General features: G+C 48.4%; 1 protein-coding gene across 1 annotated transcript in view; it reads left to right on the top strand.

The window, feature by feature from the left end:
* Nucleotides 1–17,900, top strand: part of RARRES1 (retinoic acid receptor responder 1) — a 29,099-nt gene that overhangs the window by 9,125 nt on the left and 2,074 nt on the right. Inside the window, exons 2-4 of the mRNA XM_087440115.1 lie at nucleotides 6,498–6,560; nucleotides 8,982–9,165; nucleotides 12,210–12,346. Of these exons, the coding sequence (XP_087296241.1) occupies nucleotides 6,498–6,560; nucleotides 8,982–9,165; nucleotides 12,210–12,346 (384 nt within the window). The remainder of the gene's footprint in view (nucleotides 1–6,497; nucleotides 6,561–8,981; nucleotides 9,166–12,209; nucleotides 12,347–17,900) is intronic.

The following is a 17,900-nucleotide window of genomic DNA, read 5'->3' as shown; positions in this document are numbered from 1 at the left end:
GTCTAAGAGGGGGAGCGTGGCCCCAGGGCCAGGCCTCGTTACTTACCAGCTCTGTGACTTTGGGCAATTCCTTAACTTTGGGCAAGTGCCTCGTTTCTTCATCCTTAAAATGAGGATAACAGGGGCCGGCCCCGTGGCTTGGCAGTTGGGTGCGCGCGCTCCGCTGCTGGCGGCCCGGGTTTGGATCCCGGGCACACACCGACGTGCCGCTTCTCCGGCCATGCTGGGGCCACGTCCCACATACAGCAGCTGGAAGGATGTGCAGCTATGACATGCAACTATTTGCTGGGGCTTTGGCGGGGGGGGGGGCGGGGGATAAATAAATCAATAAATCTTAAAAAAAAAAAATGAGGATAATAACATGATGTTATTCTCATCATGTTATGTGATGCGGTGAGTCACATGGGGCTGTAGCTGCAGTGAGAGCTCGGTGCATGCACGATAGCCTTTCTGGTGATTTCCCCGCAGCTGGCAGCACGCTTCACACCCAAGCACGGAATAAATGCTTGATATTGATTTGATAAGGATTTGAGGAGCATTTCTCTTACCAACAAAAAAATCCAATGCGACCAGTTCAGTCCTTTGAAGCCATCTCATTGTACGCTTTCTCAAACAGGACTCTAAAAGTGGCCCGTTTCCCTCCCGGCCGCAAGGGAAGCCCGAAATTGCAGTGCCCGTCGGTCCCCTCAAGAGCCCGTTATGAGGGTGGCTCCGGAAGGTGGACCCCAGGAGGGTGGGGGCCTCCTTCCTCATGGCCAGTGGGGCCCAAACCAGGAAACCTAGTAAATAGATAAAACATGCAAAAAGCCAGATTGGAACATAAACCGTGTCATTAGCGGCGGTGATCGTAAAGCCTTTGTCCCAGGCTGTGGTGCTCACGTCTTCTGTTGTTCAGAATCAAGACGAAACCGCAGCACAGAGCTGCTGATCCATCCCTTCAGTTATACAGTCACAGGCCGTGTGCTTTCTTTGCGAACTTCTTTATATAAAAGAACCTTATTCTAAAAAATCAAGGATAGAACTACCATATGATCCAGCTATTCCACTGCTGGGTATTTATCCAAAGAAATTGAAAACACCAATTTGTAAAGGTACATGCACCCCTGTGTTCATTGCAGCGTTATTCACAATAGCCAAGACTTGGAAGCAACCTAAGTGCCCATCAAGGGACGAATGGATAAAGAAGATGTGGTATATATACACAATGGAATACTACTCAGCCATAAGAAACGATGAAATCCAGCCATTTGTGACAACATGGATGGACATTGAGGGTATAATGCAAAGTGAAATAAGTCAGAGGGAGAAGGTCAAATACCGTATGATTTCCTTCATTAAGTAGTAGATAATAACAACAATAAACAAACACATAGGGACAGAGATTGGATTGGTGGTTACCAGAGGGGAAGGGGGGAGGGAGGAGGGTGAAAGGGATAATTCGGTACGTGTGTGGTGATGGGTTGTAATTAGTATTTTGGTGGTGAACATGATGTAATCTATGCAGAAATAGAAGTACAATGATGTACACCTGAAATTTTTACAATGTTATAAACCAATGTTACTGCAAAAAAAAAAAAAAAAAGAACCTTATTCTTGAAAATATTGGAACGACGTGCTGAGCCTCTGTTTTAAGAAAGGGCATGAAACTTCCTAGTCTGTGTCGCAGACAGACAGTGTCGGCGTGGGGATGACAGGAGTAAAGCGCTGTGACCTGCTGTCACAGGAACACTCCCCACTAGGGAGCCAGAACCGCCCGTCACCCTCGCCCGTGTCGGGTCTGCTCTTTCATTGGCTTTGAGTGAATGGATCAGCTTTGCACCAGGTGGCCGTAGCAGCCCAGCGAAGCCGCAGAGGGAGAAGCACGTGCCTGGAGAGTGGCCGACTGTCCGTTGGCCGTCTGTCTGTCTGTCGGGGAGCAGGCCTTCTAGACTCGACACCACATGTGTGAGCAGTTCCCCGCACTCCTCAGAGCCAGTCACGCTGACAACGTGGACGACAGAGACAGGAGTTTCAGGTACGGAGTGCGGGCACCCATGCCGGGTTCCTCCGACCCCAGGGACGTGCTTCCACGACTTCCTGGCTGTTGGTGTGCTCCTTGGCCCTGGGACAGGGCTGAGGGAGCAGCTCCTGGGCTGGGCTCCATTATGGCTGGTGCTCCCCGGAGGCCCTCTCTGGGGTCTGTCTGCTCTCTGTCGTCCCTCTTCCCAGTCAGCCCGCCCTCCCACGGCTGCCACCCCGCAGAGGGGTCCGACGCGGGTTCTTTGTCTGTAAATGCTCTTATAAAAGATACTGTTGGTTTGTGTGCATGTTTTTATTTAAGAACTTCTCGTCAGTAGTAGTATGCCGTACATTCTGTCGTTTCTGTTTTCACTCACAACGTTAGGATCTGTCAGTGTCATTCTACATATGGCTACTTTGTCCCCTGTCCCTGCTGATGGCCAGACACCAGGTTTCCTCCAGCTCCTCACCACACACAGAGAGCCTCGGGAACAGCCTCCTATGAGTCCCCTGGACTCTGCAGCACATTTCTCTGGGGCACACACCCAGACCTGAGGTGTCAGCGTCGGGCAGAGGTACAGAAGCTTGATTTGACCAAGTTGGCCAGACTGCCTGCCCCCCCGCCCCCCCCACCCCCACCCATCAGGCTGCACCAGGTGACCCTCCCACTTAGCCCCACACCTGGCCAACAGTTGGCCCTGTCCCCTTTCCGGTTTACCGCCGGTCTAATAGTTGTACAGTGATCGCTCAGGGCTTTAACTTGCGTTTCTCCAACCACTCTGAGTTTGAGCGGCCTTCAGAGCTGCCTTAGCCTGGTTAAGACGTGGGCAGTGCTTACAACAGTGCCTGGCACAGGCCCAACAGGGTGTCTGCTGTTCTGTGAATACAAGTATCATTTAAATAATCGTTGATCTAATAATGGTGTCCTAATATAAAACTGGTGTTCCAGTGATTGTTTCTGATCTTGAAGTACGTCACTGTTCATTGTTTGTCTTCTAGAGTAGGACTCATGTCTGTCCACCATAAACTTCTCTCCGTTTCTGCTATCACCTGCCCCTCAACTAGCTCCTGAGTCCCTCTCTCACTCCGGCTGCCTCCTCACTCCAGCACCAGCTCTCCACGCTCTCTCCTGCCCACGGCTTCCCATTTCTCTGGGGATAAACCCTCAAGGTAGCCTTTGCCTACCGAGCGGGCCTCCTCCTGACCCTGGCTCTGTCTTTCTGCCACCGAGCGGGCCTCCTCCTGACCCTGGCTCTGTCTTTCTGCCCTCTCCTCAGGGCCTGCAGCCTCGCGTTCCTTCCTTCCGTGCAGAATGATTTGCCAGCCTCCTCAGGCTCCCCGAGTGAATTCCTTCCTAATCTTCCGAGTTCAGCTCAAATGTCGCTTCCCAGATCGCTAGACTGGATGCATTCTCCAGACAGCCTTTCAGAGCTCTTAAGTCATCCGTGATCAAATAATCAATTCTACAATCGTCTATTTCAAGTCCTTCTCCCGCGCCTGACTGCCGAGGCCGCGGCGCCTCCCCTCCCTGTGACGCGGCCAGCACGGCGCTCAGCGTGCGGCGAGCCCGGGAGCGGAAGTTGAACAAAGCCCTTGCAGGGTAGTTTTAACGCAAGACAGCCCACGTGAAACACGGTGCTCGGCCCGCGCAGCGGCAGCGGCCCTGTCCCGGAGGAAGACGGCCCTGGCTGCTGCCCCTCTGCGCGGGGCCCTGGCTGCTTATCGGAGGCCTCAGAGGAGCTCGTGACTCAGACAAGCGAGAAGGGAGATAAAGGGCTGCGTCTTGAGACATGATCAAGTACAACCAAAAAAATAAAAATCTCGTTTTGGACAAAGTGTAGACGCTTTTAAGAGTGCCTAATTAAAACAATGGGGAAACCTAATCAGCCAGGAAAATAACTCCTCAGAAGGACGGGCTCTGTTCTGACTCGGCTCACAGCCCTCCTTAATCCAGTTCTGTTTCTTTCCCTACAAAGAATGTGCGCTGGCGCCTCACTTCGCCTCCGAGGGGTTTCCAAAAACTGAGTCAAACAGCGTCTTAAGTACTTTATTTAAAACAGGCACAATTCTATGGAGAATAAGGAGGATGGCTGCGTACTCTACAGCAGACAAGCATGCCCCACTTCTTGTCCATGTGGAGGCCGTGGTCCTCAGGATTCTTCCAGCGAACAGGTCTTCCCTGGGGAAGTTCCACGGCTTCAACCACTGCCTCTCCTGGATCTGCTTCCAGCACACTCAGCTGCCTCCTGGACGGCCCCCAGGTCCCCCAGCACCAAAGACTGACCTGCCAAGCCTGCCGCCTCGTCCTCTTCTCACCGCGCTCATCCCCGACTAGCAGCCTGCGGGGTCCCTGACTGCTCTGTAGGATCAGGGGCCCTAAGCGGACTCCTGGGTCCTGCAGGCCGCAGGCGCGGGGCCCGGGGCTGGGCGCAGGCCGTCCAAGGCCTCGAGCCCGCGGCAGCAAGGGGGCCGTCTCCTGCTGGCGCGTGTGCCCGAGGGTCCGGCAGCCGCCCGCAGTTCTGTGTGCTCCTCCGACCTGGGCGGGGCGGGGGGACCCCAGCCCCCAGGAGGCTCGGCGACGGACGCCAGGGAGCCGCGTCCAGCCTCTTCCCTGTCCTGGCGCGCACCCTTGGGCCGCTCGCGGGGAGCGCCCCCTCGAGGAGGGCGCGGCAGCGCTCCTCCCGGCCGTCTGCTCGGCGCCGCGGGGACCCCGGCTGGCTTCCTTCTCCTGCGGTCCGCGGCTCTTAACGCCGATGGGCGCGGCGGACGCACGGGGGCCCCTGACGCCGCGCCCCTCCGCCCGGCGCCCGCCTGCCGCCTGCCGTCGGGGGACCGCGCGGGGCGCCGCCGGCTCGGCGTGGGGTTCCGAGGGCTCCCGGTAAAGACGAGGCTTCCTGACCCTGCGCTCCCCCCACCCCCTCCCCCCACGGCCTTTCTGCCGGCTTCCCCGCCGCCCCCGGAGGCCGGCCCCCACCCTCCATCCCCGCACCCTTGCCTGCCGGCCCCTGCTGCTCACAGAGGTGGGCCAGGCCCCACCTGCCCTCCAGAGCGCCCTCACCTGGCGCCCTGCACGTGGGCGGCACCCTGTCCCCACACCGGCAGGAGGGCTCGGTAAGGCTGGGCTGGAGGCTGTATTTCTTTGTGTCTCTCCAGTGCCTTGCATAGTGGGTGGCAAACAGTGAATGAGTGAGGGGACAGACTTGTGTGAGTTTTGTAAATTGAAATCAATGTTTCAACTACATCAGAACTTGTTTCAAGATTGAAAATGAGCCCTAAGCAAACTGCTCGTGTGCAGCACCCCCCACCACAGGCAGAGCGACATCTGTACATTCACGTGTTTAAATATTCTTTACATAAATGATTGCCGCAGAATCCTATGCCTCCATTCTTCAATTTCACAGAATTTTCAAGAAACCATAATAGGAATGGATGATATCTGCTCTATTTAAAATAAGATAATCCTGTTTGGTTATTGTGTTCCTAAGCTAAGATTCAAAGGAAATTGATGGTTCCAGAGTCTAACTTAATCAAGACTATATCAAATAACTTCAGCTCCATGCAGCAGAAAGTTTCCTTTCTTCTCTAGAAAATATTCCTTTCACTGAATGATCATTTTGCTCTCAAAAACAAAAAATAAAAAGATGATGGCAGATAATATAAAGTTCTAAACAGTTTAAATTGCTTCAATGATTTGGTATGTATACCCTAAAAATATGCATTGGAATCAATTCAAACGTTTAAAAAGGCTAAACATGCATCGCCAAAGTTTGGAAGCCTACATGCTTGTGGAGCTGCACAGGAAGGAGAGACCATAACATCTGAGGACTTCTTCAGTCATTTGTCCCCAGTCCCCACCTCCAGCCTCCCTTGTAGGCCCCTCACCACCACCACCCCCCCATCCCCAGGGTAGGCTGCTTTCCTACCCTCCTTCAGCTGAGCTCACCGTCTGGCGCCCTGCCTGACCACCTTAGTACAGGTCGACCCGAAGCCCACCACTCTCTGTCTTCACTTACCACCATCTGAAAACCTGCTATTTCTTTACTGGGTAATTAATTACTGCCTATTGCTGGGTGCACCTCTGTCACCACTGTGGAACTGTGAGTGGCACCCTCGCCTGCCTGCCTCACTGATGCAGCCCGGCGCCCAGGACAGGGCAAGGGACACTGATGGCTGGAGAGGGAAGGAACTCACTCCACAGCCCTGCACTCACATGTCTGTTTCTCACCCAGCTGCTCTCATGAAGTCAACATCCAGCCTCAGTACAACTATTTCCCTCTCTCAACCTCCCTCGTTGTGAGCAGGTGTCAAACTAGCAAGCAGAGTGGCATAATCAGGCCAAAATTTGAGATCCTTTCTCTTTCCAAAAAATCAGTGATTATATTCAGGTGTAAATGCTCCAGCTACCATTTGTGTGCCATGTCATCCCAGGAGAGTGATTCTTGGACATGAAGATGTTAGCAGAGCTTCCACCAGGCTAAGGTTCGGTTTCTATATTTCAGATTAATGCAGAGAAGGAATGTACAGTTGACCTGGTGTTCACCACAGAGCGCCACAACCCAGAGGTAAGCGGCCGCGATTAGTGGAGTGTCCTATTAGCAACTCCTGTGGATTTATTTTTTAAGAAAAATGAGAATCTTAACATACAGTGATTTTTGGAATCACTGGAAGTTTGCTTGTATTTTGCCTTTTCCTGCTTTGTTTTCTGTTTGTTCTCAAGAATTGAAGAGCAGGGCTAGGCAAGAACTCAAGAATTAACTCCTTCGACTTGGTGGCATTTTGCAGGGTTGTATTTAAACAGGCCACACAGCCATCATCCCGTCTGTTCACAGCTCCCTTGGGTACCCCTCCCTAGCACCTCAGACTCCTTAGATGAGTCACTGTCAAATGCCAACCTGTTCCTCTTCCTGTCAGCTGGTGACATTTCTCGTTAACAGGCTGGCATAGCATGAGGCCAGTCCCAGGAGCTTCCGTACAGGGAGGCCCTCTGTAACATGGAGCAGAGCCAGTGCAGGCTACTGGCTGTTAGCCCCCGCGAGCCTGGCCGAGGATGCCATGGTTGCCAAGTGTCCTTCTCCCAGTCTCAAGAAGAGAGTCAACAGAAACTCATAGAAGTTAGAGCCAGATGAACTTCCGTGTGCTGGGCCAGCAACGAGAACGGGTGGAGGGGACCAGCCCGCGTTCTCCGTGTGGTGCTGAGACAGAGCAGACGGCCAGGCCCAGGCAGCGTCCGGCAGTCCAGTGTCTCAGGGGGGCTGAGCTTCGGAGGGGAAGGCCGGACCCCCAGGCCGAGGCTTCCAGAAGAATGCTGCCAGGATTCAGAAACAAGTTCTAAGAAGGCAACGGTATACTCTGACTTCACTAACTAACCTAAGAATTATAATTTTCTTGAAGCCTGAGCAAGATGCCTTTGATTTCTGGTGTTGCAGGCTGAAAGTGTTAGATTACGCCTAAAGGGAAACAATCACTAGATGATTTTGACAGACAGTATGTTTCTCTGAAGAGCACAGCTAGCTACGTGACCTGTTCCTTGTCTGGGGTGGGGACAGTTCCTTCACCCTCAGAAAACTGCTTTGATTCTGTGGAGCTGTTTTGGGGAGAAAGGGAAAGGAAAACAAAAGGGGGCGATACCTGGTTCCTTGTCTCTTCCCTGGAATGGCACTGGCATGAGAGGAGGCCACGGACCGGCCCTGTCCTCTGCCTCTGACGAGCCTCTTCCTGAATGCTCCCTTCTCCTTTTTCCTATGTTGCACCAATAATTAGGATTTTAAGGCACCATTGAAATTCTCTCTCATTCAAAACGAGTACTCACAGGAGGAAAAGCTGCCCGTTAGAAAGTCTATTTCAGTTTTTGAGTTAGTCCTAGAAATGGGCTTATTAAGCAGATCCAATTTTGATTACAATTTGTTTCCTTGTGGGCTTTTTTTTAACGTTTATTTTTGGTTGTTGTTTTAACTGGAACTCCACCCAGTTTAAGCAACTGCAAATGTGAGAAGAAGGTTGTTGCCTCAACTGCTCAACCAACCTCATGGTGAGAGGCGTTCTCGACCAGGGGTGCTGGATGGGGCTGGCTGGGGCCGTGACTGTGCCTGAGAACCTCCTCAGACTCTGGGCCCAGTGCCGATTGCGCGAGCTTATGTGCATTTTCCCGGGAATAGGTTTCCTGGCTTTTATTGTTGGGTTAAGGAGTCTGTGACCTAAAAGAGTGGAGAAGCACCACCCTAGAAGTGAGTCACACATTTGATGTCCAGATGTCTCTGGACTGGAAAATAAGTGAGGGTGATCCCAGCATACTCAGTCCATCTACACTTACATATGAATGCCAGTAAACATCCCTCGGTCACTCAGGAAGTGGAATTAGTCCCCTTTGGTGATCTGCACCTCCACTCCTTCCAGATTAGATCTCGAAGTAGAGAGAGGGAGTTAGTACAGTGCCTGGGCTTTGGCCTCAGACGAGAGCTCAAATTCTGGCTTACCACTTACGGGCTCTTAGACATGGAGGAGGTTCCTCTTTAAACTTCAGTACCTTAATCTGTAAAACTCCGGTAAGAGGACTGAATTCATAAGGCAGTACGAAGATGCTGTCATTTTTGTCAATGGGAGCCAGTTTTCTCTTTTGGCTCAAGCTAGCCAGCTTGAGGTCCAACTGGGCATCATGCTAGTCCACAGTAGAGAGGAAAGCACCAGTACCCACTATGCTAAGGGTTTGAGCGAAGCAGACCTCAGTGGACAGCAATGGTGTGTCTTTGGAATAGGCCCGGGGTTATTTTATAAGGGCACCATAGGAAAGCAGGAGTTTAAATGACAGCAAAGCGTGAAGGATGATGTGTTCAGCTATGACACAAAAATCACTCTGTACAAAGCACTATTGATGCCCTGCGTACCCGCCATGTACAAAGAACTTCTTAATCTGTGCGTGTTTGGTGGGGGTGCGGGGGGGTAGTGATAAGGAACCATTCGTTTTAATTCCAAAATCTTTATTTCAGGAAGGTGAGGAACATTTGGGGAAATGTTCTGCTCGAGTGCTTTTCAGGAATCAGAAACCCAGACCGGTCATTAATATAACTTGTACACGGCTCACTGAGAAGAACAAGAGACAGCAAGAGGATTACCTGCTTTACAAGCAGATGGAGCAACTTAGAAACCCCTTGGATGTAGTCAACATACCTGGTATGAACTAGTATCCGGAATTTCTGTATTCGGGAATGTATGTAATTACTAAATCTTAAAAAGAATAATTTCAATTTTTATCCCCAAAGTGGCACTTTATTTCAACTATGGAATATAGTACACCTCATTGTTTAAACAAAACTCAGAAGTATCATCATTTCCCTCTTTTTCGTCTCCAGTACAATATAGTAACTCCACCAAAAACCATCTGTGCCCTTTTGATCCCCCACCTCCCCTCCCAGATGGAGGGCAGGGCAAGGGCTGACCCTCCAAGAAGAGTAGGGTCTTTGCAACCGGACACACGTGTAGGAGTGCAGTTTTCAGCGTTGTGTCCAGGACCTGAGGTGACGTTTCCAGAGATTTCTGGTGGCGGCTTTGGAAACTTTAGGTGACGAGACACCCTCCAGAGCCTCCACTGTGCCCATCACAGCCTTCCGCCCCCCGGGCTGGGCCAGCTGGCTATCTCGGGCCTTTGCTGGCAGGCTGCAGTAGAGCCAAGTTTATCTCATTTTAGGTCAAGAGCTAATGGGCAGTGGTGCCGCCTCTAATAAGAAATGAGCCCTGCCCTCCGAGTGACTCAGCTGACATGAAGCAGAGCTCATCTGTCCAGCACTCAACAGAGTGTGTGGGCAGCCACCGAGACACGGCACTTACCGGCAAATCCAATTGCCAAAACCCCAGTGCAGTCATCTCTGCACCACGCTTGGATGTTAAGGTTGACACCCGACCGCTGCCGCGTCCTCATCCAACACTCTCTCAGTCACTCTCGGGCCCAGAGACCGTGATGGGCCATGTCAGAATGCAAGGACCGTGTTGCCATTGCTGTGCACCTGTGCCACCTCACCTGACTGTTCTGAAACCCTGAAGGTGGGACACTGCTCCTTGCGTTTCTAAAATTCAGAAGCTTGGATGATGCTCATTACAGTTCTCTGACAAATCAGATTACATCCTGTTGCAAAGAATTATGAAGAGCGATTCAAAATCTTACATTGTAGTCGAATTTGTTCATATTTAGTACTGCCTGAAATAAATGGGCAAATAACTAATACTTAAAATCTACAGTTATTTAGGGATTTTTCTTCCCCTTAGCATGAGTTGGGGAAATACAGTTTTACATTCTCCTTAAAACACAGATTTTAGAAATTGTATAGGACCATTCTTTGAATATTTGCCACAGCATCACTAGATTTTGGACACTTTTTAGTAGTGCGGGTTAACTGGACCATGTTCAGTTAATAAGTCCTATACGCCTGCAAGGATCATTCTATAACAATCTAACAATGTGGCTACTGTGAAGCTTCAAAAAAAATTTTTTTAATAGAGGGCACCTTTTCATCAACACTTCTCTTGTCACTTTAAATTCAGCAGACACTTTTAATGGTGCTATTTATAGCCTGTCTGTGTATATAAAATTATCTACTTAACACTGAAAATGTTTGGTTTTTAGATAAAATGAATCAAAACTGGCGAGATCCTTGGAGTAGCCAGTTCCGATCTCAGCGGACTCCAGTCAGTATGGAATCAATCCACGGCACTGGACGGTCCGAGTGTGGCTTTCTCTACTGTTGATAAGTGAGAAGATCTAATCCACTTCAGGATATCCTTGCTCCACACTGTTTTTCCCCTAAAAAGTAGTTTTCTGGTTTTTATTATGAGTAAAAATTTCACATTTTCTAAGGACTTCATGAACTTCCTCATGAGCCCAAGTATACCACATACCAAGGAAAGACTGAGGCCTGGGGACACTCAGCAGGCCCTGCCACCCAAGGGACTCTGCAGCACAGCTGCTGCCTTTCTCCCGTCAGATGTCCTCCTGACCCACGGTCTTCAGCCTGACTGATTCATCTTCTGCGGTGGTGGGTTCGAGCTCACGAAAGTTAAGCTCACAGTGGCGCAGTAAGATGAAGTACGTGACGAGTAGTTGAATGGAGGAAGTTTTCACTCTCTTTCTCCCACCCCACACCCATGACAGGAGTTCAAGGCACAACTCAAATCTCAACTCTGTGAAGCTTTCCCCAAACTTCCCCAGCCCAAAGAATCCTCTCACTTCCCTGTCTCCCTCAGCTCTCTCTCACCCTCTCTTAAGGAAGGTCCCAGCTGTGTTTCTATACAGCCAACCAGTGGAGGGTGGGGACCCATCTTTGTATCCCTCATAGCACCCTGGGAGTCAATCTGTGCTTTTTCAGTTGACTGCCACTATAAACCAGCCAAGGCAAGCTTTACCAATACAGAGCAGAATTTATGCTAAAGATTATTTTACCAAGAACCATTAGTTTCCTAATAAGCTTGTTAGTTTTCCTCACATATGCTATTATTTGCCTTTGATATAGACTAAGAACATCTCTGCCAAATTGTGTAAAATGATGGTCCGTGAAGTTGTCTCATAAATTAATTACTTGCTAAAGTTTGAGTTCCTAAAAGTCACAAAAGGTAATTTATTAATCATTGTATCCCTACCTCTAGCAGTATCTGATGTTAAGTGGGTTTTTTATAAATGTTTGCTGAATTAAAAAGATTGCAGGTCCAAAAACAATGCCACAGGAAAAACCCTGCGGCATTGATTTCTTCGTGTGTTCAAAAAAAGTGAGAGAGATGCTGCCAATACATTGATTAGCTTTACAGCCAATGATCAGAGAAGGACAAAGACGCTTGGCAGATTGGCAAAGCCCATCACATTGACTGCAGACCCAAACCAGAAGGTAATGTGGAGAAGATAACAGATAGACGTTTAATCTAATTAAAAAATACGTCTCAACTAACAAGATTTTAGGTTAACTTTGAGTGTCAGCATGGCTCGTACTTTGCATTTATACAGTACAGCAAATAGCCATTATATTGTTTTATAGTAGCTTTACTTAGCAGAGCAAGTTGAAGCATGTCAGTCTTCATATAACGTGGAAACAGATGCAAACAAATCACGTGTCCAGCTCAAGGTCTTGCTGAGAGATGACTGATGTGACCCAGCGTAAGCCCTTATTACGGAAACTTCTGAAATTTTGTCCCCAAAATGCCTTAATACAAATGTACTTTTTTTGTGCTCACAGATAGTCATGGACATGTTGGTCCCTCTCTGCGGCCCATCTGGGAGTTAGCTTTTCTTGGCAGCTCTTACGTGATGTGGGAGAAGACAACGCAGTTTTTACACTACTACATGGCACAGCTCAGCAGTGTGAAGCAGTGGGTAAGAAAAACTGAAAATTAACCTGTGCCCCAAGAGGTGCCACCAATGCAGTGTTCTAAGGCTGACCTAATTTGAATTTCTAATTTCACAGCAAGAGTTTTAATTGCATTTCATTCATTCAATAAATATTTGAATGCCAGCAATGGGCCAGGTGTTCTTTTAGGGACTGAGGGTACCGCAGGGGACAAAAACACCATGTTGCTGCCCTCGCTGAGTAATGTCTTCCAGTGAGAGAAGAGAAGACAGGGAGCTAGTCAACAAGTCCATATGTACATGCTGTGGAGGATGATGAAGTGCAAGGGATAGAATTACTACTTAACGTAGTCTAAAGGAAGGCCCCTCTGATTGGAGCAGAGGTGACCTTGGAGCAGAGGCCCAAGGGAAGTGAGAGTGAGCCCCGCCTCCCTCAGGGAAGAGAACTTCCTGCAGAGGGAACCGAGGCAGCAATGTGGCTGATGATCGGAGACAGGGCACTGAGGCCAGTGGGCCGGAACAGAGAGAGCAAGGAGAGTGTGCCAGCAGGTGAGACCAAGTGGAGGGCAAATGGAGGGATCAGTTCACATAAGGCCCTAGAGGCCATTAGAAGGACCTAAACTTTCACTCATTAGAGGGTTTGTAGCGGAGGGGTGACATGATCTGACTTACAATAGGATCATTTTGGCTGCTTTGTTGAGAACAGACCGCAGAGACAAGGGTGGAAGCAGGAAGACCAGTCAAGTATTGCAATAATCTAGGCAAGGCGTGGTGGTAACTGGGACCAGGGTGGCAGCAGTGGAGGCAGTGAGAAGAGTTGGATTCAGGATATATTGTGAAGGTCGACCGATGGTATTTGCTGATAGGTTGGATGTGGATATGAGAATCAGAAAAGTCAAGGATGATTCTTAGGATTTTGGCCTGAGTAACTGGAAAGTTTTCATTTACTGATTGGGGAAGACTACAGGAAAAACAGATTTGGGGGGAAATTAGCTTGATTTGGGGCATACTAAATTCTGTAACCAAGCAAAGAATTTATATAGTCATCTGGACATAAGGGTCTCAAGTGCAGGGGAGAGGTCTGTGCTGGAGTCATCATCATAGAGGTGGTATTTAAAGCCACGAGACTGGATGAGATCACAGAGAATGAGTGTTAGATATAAAAGAAAAGAAGTTATGTAAGGATTGAGTCCTGGAACAATTCCAACCTTAGAGGTTGGAGATATAAGAAAAGAGTGTTTCAAGGATGAGATCGACTGACTGTATCAGATGCTGCTGGAAAGTCAAGATGAGGATTCAGAATTGACCATCTGATTTTGCAGTTGGAAGTCAGTGGAGAGCTTATCAAGCGCTATCTCACTGGCACAGTGAGGGCGAAAGCCTGATTGGAGTAGGTTCAGGAGAGGATGGGAGGAAGGGAGTGGACACACCATCTCTTTCAAGGACTTTAGCCATAAAAGGAGTAAAAGAAAGGGAGGGGCTATAGCTGGAGGATGGGCAAGCACAGGGTTCAAAGAGGGTTTGTTTTCAGTTGTATTTTTAGGTTGGGAGATTTAACAGCATATATGTTGATGAGAAAGAAAAATCCAGCAGAGAAGGGCCGAGTAGGACTTGTAGGGAAGAGAAGGAAGAATTGGAGTTGTTATCAGATGGATCCAGGAGATGATCTCAGGAGCATGGAGTGTTCACCTGGAGGGAAGGCAGGGGAGAGTGGCACAGATGCTGGTAGGAGGGTAGATATCATGGCAGTAGCCTGTGGAAGTTTTATTCTAACTGCTTCTGTCTTCTTCGTGAAAAACGAGGCAAAGTCATCAGCTGAGAGTGGATGAGAGGAGGTGTTGGGAGTGTGGGAGGAATGCACGGACTTGAGCATCTTGCAGCACTGCAGGCCCTTGAAGGCCTGTGGTCACGAATGTAGAGGAGGACCAGGCGCTCAGCTGTGTGCGTGTGGACACGGAGTAGACGGAGGGTTGGATTTAGCCAGTTGTAGTTTTTGTCAGGCAAGAGTGATGGAGAGAGGGGGCCATTTCCAGAGTAAACGAGTCAACTACTCTGAGACAGGCAAGCTGAGCCAACCATAAGAACAAACTTCAAAAATTGTTCTCTTCATGGATGGGTGACGCAGTGGGTTCACCCATGGATGGATCATCGGTGAATATCTTCTGAGTCCAAGGATTTGCCCAGCATCAGGTCAGCATTATTAATGCCAGTAATAGTTCAGTGTGCCTTCCAAAGGCCACTTGTAAAACAGACAACTAGAAACGTAGTTTTTTTCTTTACTTATCAAAATGAACACATTTCTTTCCCCTCATAGAGTACTTTTTAATAGAAATTACTGTTTATGGGCCGGCCCTGTGGCTTGGTGGTTAAGTGCGCGCGCTGCGATGCTGGTGGCCCGGGTTCGGATCCCGGGTGCGCATCGAGGCACCACTTCTCCGTTCATCCTGGGGCCGAGTCCCACATACAGCAACTGGAAGGATGTGCAGCTATGACATACAACTATCCACTGGGGCTTTGGGAAAAATAAAATAAATAAAATCTTTAAAAAAAAAAAAGAAATTACTGTTTAGTTGATTGTTGCTGTATTACAAGTCAGGACACAGCACCAGTTCTTTTGCTGGATAAAAGTTTCTCTCTTTCTCATCTACCAAGATGATCATATCCTCAACAGGGGCTTGTACCTTCCCTGAGAAGTTAGGGGAAGATTTTTTGTTTACAGAGTAGAAAATGGTGTCAAGATAACTTAGAACCAATTGTACTGAATGTGAGAGGAGAACTCAAGGAACAGAGCAATGCAGAGACAACACAGGGAACAAATGAGGGTCTTTTAATGTCTGTATTCCTTTCTTTCCTCCCGCAAAGGAGAAAGTCGGGACAAGTGTAATTGTAGCGTCAAGAAAACAAGAATGCAGAGAGAGAATGGCCACTGAGTAGGAGTTTTAGATTTTTTTTTACCCTGTGGGGTTTGGGTTTTAAATAAATAATAATTGAATATGCAGCTGACTTGCTGGGTCACCTAAGGCAAATCACTTCATCTCTTAGGGCCTATTAAACGAAGATTGGCAAATTTATCGAAGCCCTTTAACTCACATAAATCTAAATTGCCGGAGCAATTGGGAAATTTGGTTTCAAGGTTGATATGCATTTCAGCTTAGAACTCTCTTAGAAAAGTATGCACATAGCCACGTAGATTTTCAAATCTGCTATTCAGTGGCCACTAAGGATTCCCGAAATCTTTCAGCAAAAGCAGCAACAGTTTTTAAAAAGTCACTCAGGTCAGAAGGTCCAGGTACTGTCCTAGGAGACGAGAAGCAGGATGGTTGGTAGGGCTGATGAAGCAGACAGCACAGGAGCAGGTGCTCTGTGGCCCAGGGTAACTCAGGAAGGTAAAGGGATTATAGTTTTTCCAAAAGCTTTCTGGGTAGGAATTACTATCTTTACACTCGGGGTTAAACTCACCTTTCAATGCAATTGTGTAAGAAGTGCAGGCTGATAAACCCGCAGCCCCAAATGAGCAAGGCCTGCAAGGGAAGTGGGCTAAGGAAGGAAGGATGGACATACAAATATAAACTAAGACCCATCTCACTGGCACAATTACTGCTTTAGAACTGAAGAAGAGATGTCATTCCCTATACCATGAGGACTATGCCAAGGGCAGGGGAGATATCTCCTGGCTATAAAAAAAACAGTAAATGGATCAGGCCTTTCCCTACACCCTTAGCCTTTAATATGAATTGAGAAAAGTACAAGTGAGCATTGTTCCAACTCTCATCAGTCAGGACCAGAATCCTGTGCTCTCTCCCTGCAGCACAACACTAGTAATCTGCTCACGTCCTCACCCGAACTAGAGGCCCCCACTGTGGCCAAGACACTTTATAGAAACCATCTGATCTACCTTATTCACTTGGCTAAGAAATCTACTTTTGATAGTGTATATTAATAACCTAAGCCTACTCGCTCTCTACTAAAACCACACTGGTTCTGCTAGGGATGGTTCTCTTTTGGGGGGGGCAAGGGTGGGGTGGAGGGTGGAGAAAGGGAATGAACACACACTTCCAGCCTGTCTGTAGGATTCCCGTGCTGAGTTACCAGAAAACACAGCAGTCGATCATCATCGATTTGGACTATAAGAATATGGCATTTGTGATGATTTGAATAGAAGCCAGGGAGATTACTTCTGAATACTATTAAAAATAACACCTGCCTGGGGCCAGCCTGGTGGCGTAGTGGTTAAGTTCTTGTGCTCCACTTTAATGGCCCAGGGTTCACAGGTTCGGATCCTGGGCGCAGACCCATGCACTGCTTATCAAGCCACGCTGTGGCAGGCGTCCCACACGTGAACTAGAGGAAGAGGGCACGGATGTTAGCCCTGGGCCAATCTTCCTCAGCAAAAACAGGAGGATTGGCAACAGATGTTAGCTCAGGGCTAAGCTTCCTCACCAAAAAAAAAATATAATTAACACCTTCCTGGCAAAGCTTGCCTTGGTGCGGCATCCCACCCTGGAACACTGCAGTGTCCCCTCTGCAGTTCTTTTCTAAGCTGTGCTTTCTGGTTTGGTTCAAGGCTGCTTCCTCCTGAGGAGGAAGAACCTATAAAAACAGAAATGCAAGGGTCTGTTTTGATAACTTTACTGAGGAAGGTCTTAATTAAGTGGTACAGGGTTTCCAAGCATTATAATGATCCAAATTTTTGTATTAAAAAATGGGCAACACTCTGTGTATTTAGCAGAATAGTCTGTCCAGTGGAGTCGGAATCCCATCATTTGTTTCAAGCCCTGAGTCTTTTGCCTAAAATCTGAAGACTGCTATGAATTTCCTTCAGAAATGCTATTTTTAAAAGCAGAATAAGAAAGCATTGTCCTGAAAAAACATTTTAAATTTATAAGTAAAACTAGTTTTTAAATTATGGAAACACATGGTAGACAGGCCTTGAGAAATAGTGCAGGCAGCACAAGTCTGAGACAAAAATCATATGACACAGCAGCCAGCTGGCGTGGAGCGTCTTGGGACAACCATTTCCTTCCGAGGTCGAGAGCCACCAAATGAGGCTCAAACTAGGCTAACTACACCCAGAACCAGCGATGCCAGCCTGGTGACTGGGCCTCCAGAAACTGCTCCTTTAGAGAACAGACACTGATTTTTCTCTCATAAATCCTCGGCCTTGGCAGCTTGTGCCTCAGGTACTTGCTTTAAACGTCCATGGAGCACTGCCAGGCGGGGGCGAGGGTGGGGGAAGCTACCCAATGATGCAGAGAAGACACTACAGACAAGCAGACGACGTCTGAATGACCCAGGCCCTCTCTCTTCACCAGCAACCTCCCTCCCCACTGGAAATGCCAGGGCTTGTAAAAATCTCCATCAGTGTAAGCAAAAGGGAGATAAAACTTAATATCAAGTCCTTTTTGTTTTTGCTTTTTCATATGCTTTAATAGTCTCAATATAAACCTACTATATTAAGATTATAATACAAATTGAGGGTTTTTTTAATGTCTTCTCTTCCATTTTTACTAGTAAAGGGATAAGCACTCTTGCCCGCCCCACCACCAAAAAACAAACAAACCAGGAAGTGTTGAAAAGAAAA

Source organism: Ceratotherium simum, chromosome 15, assembly GCF_057802395.1.
Source record: "Ceratotherium simum simum isolate JZ-2026a chromosome 15, ASM5780239v1, whole genome shotgun sequence".
Classification (NCBI taxonomy): Eukaryota; Metazoa; Chordata; class Mammalia; order Perissodactyla; family Rhinocerotidae; genus Ceratotherium; species Ceratotherium simum.
Note: the sequence above shows the minus strand (reverse complement) of the source record. Positions and strands in the feature narration are given on the sequence as shown.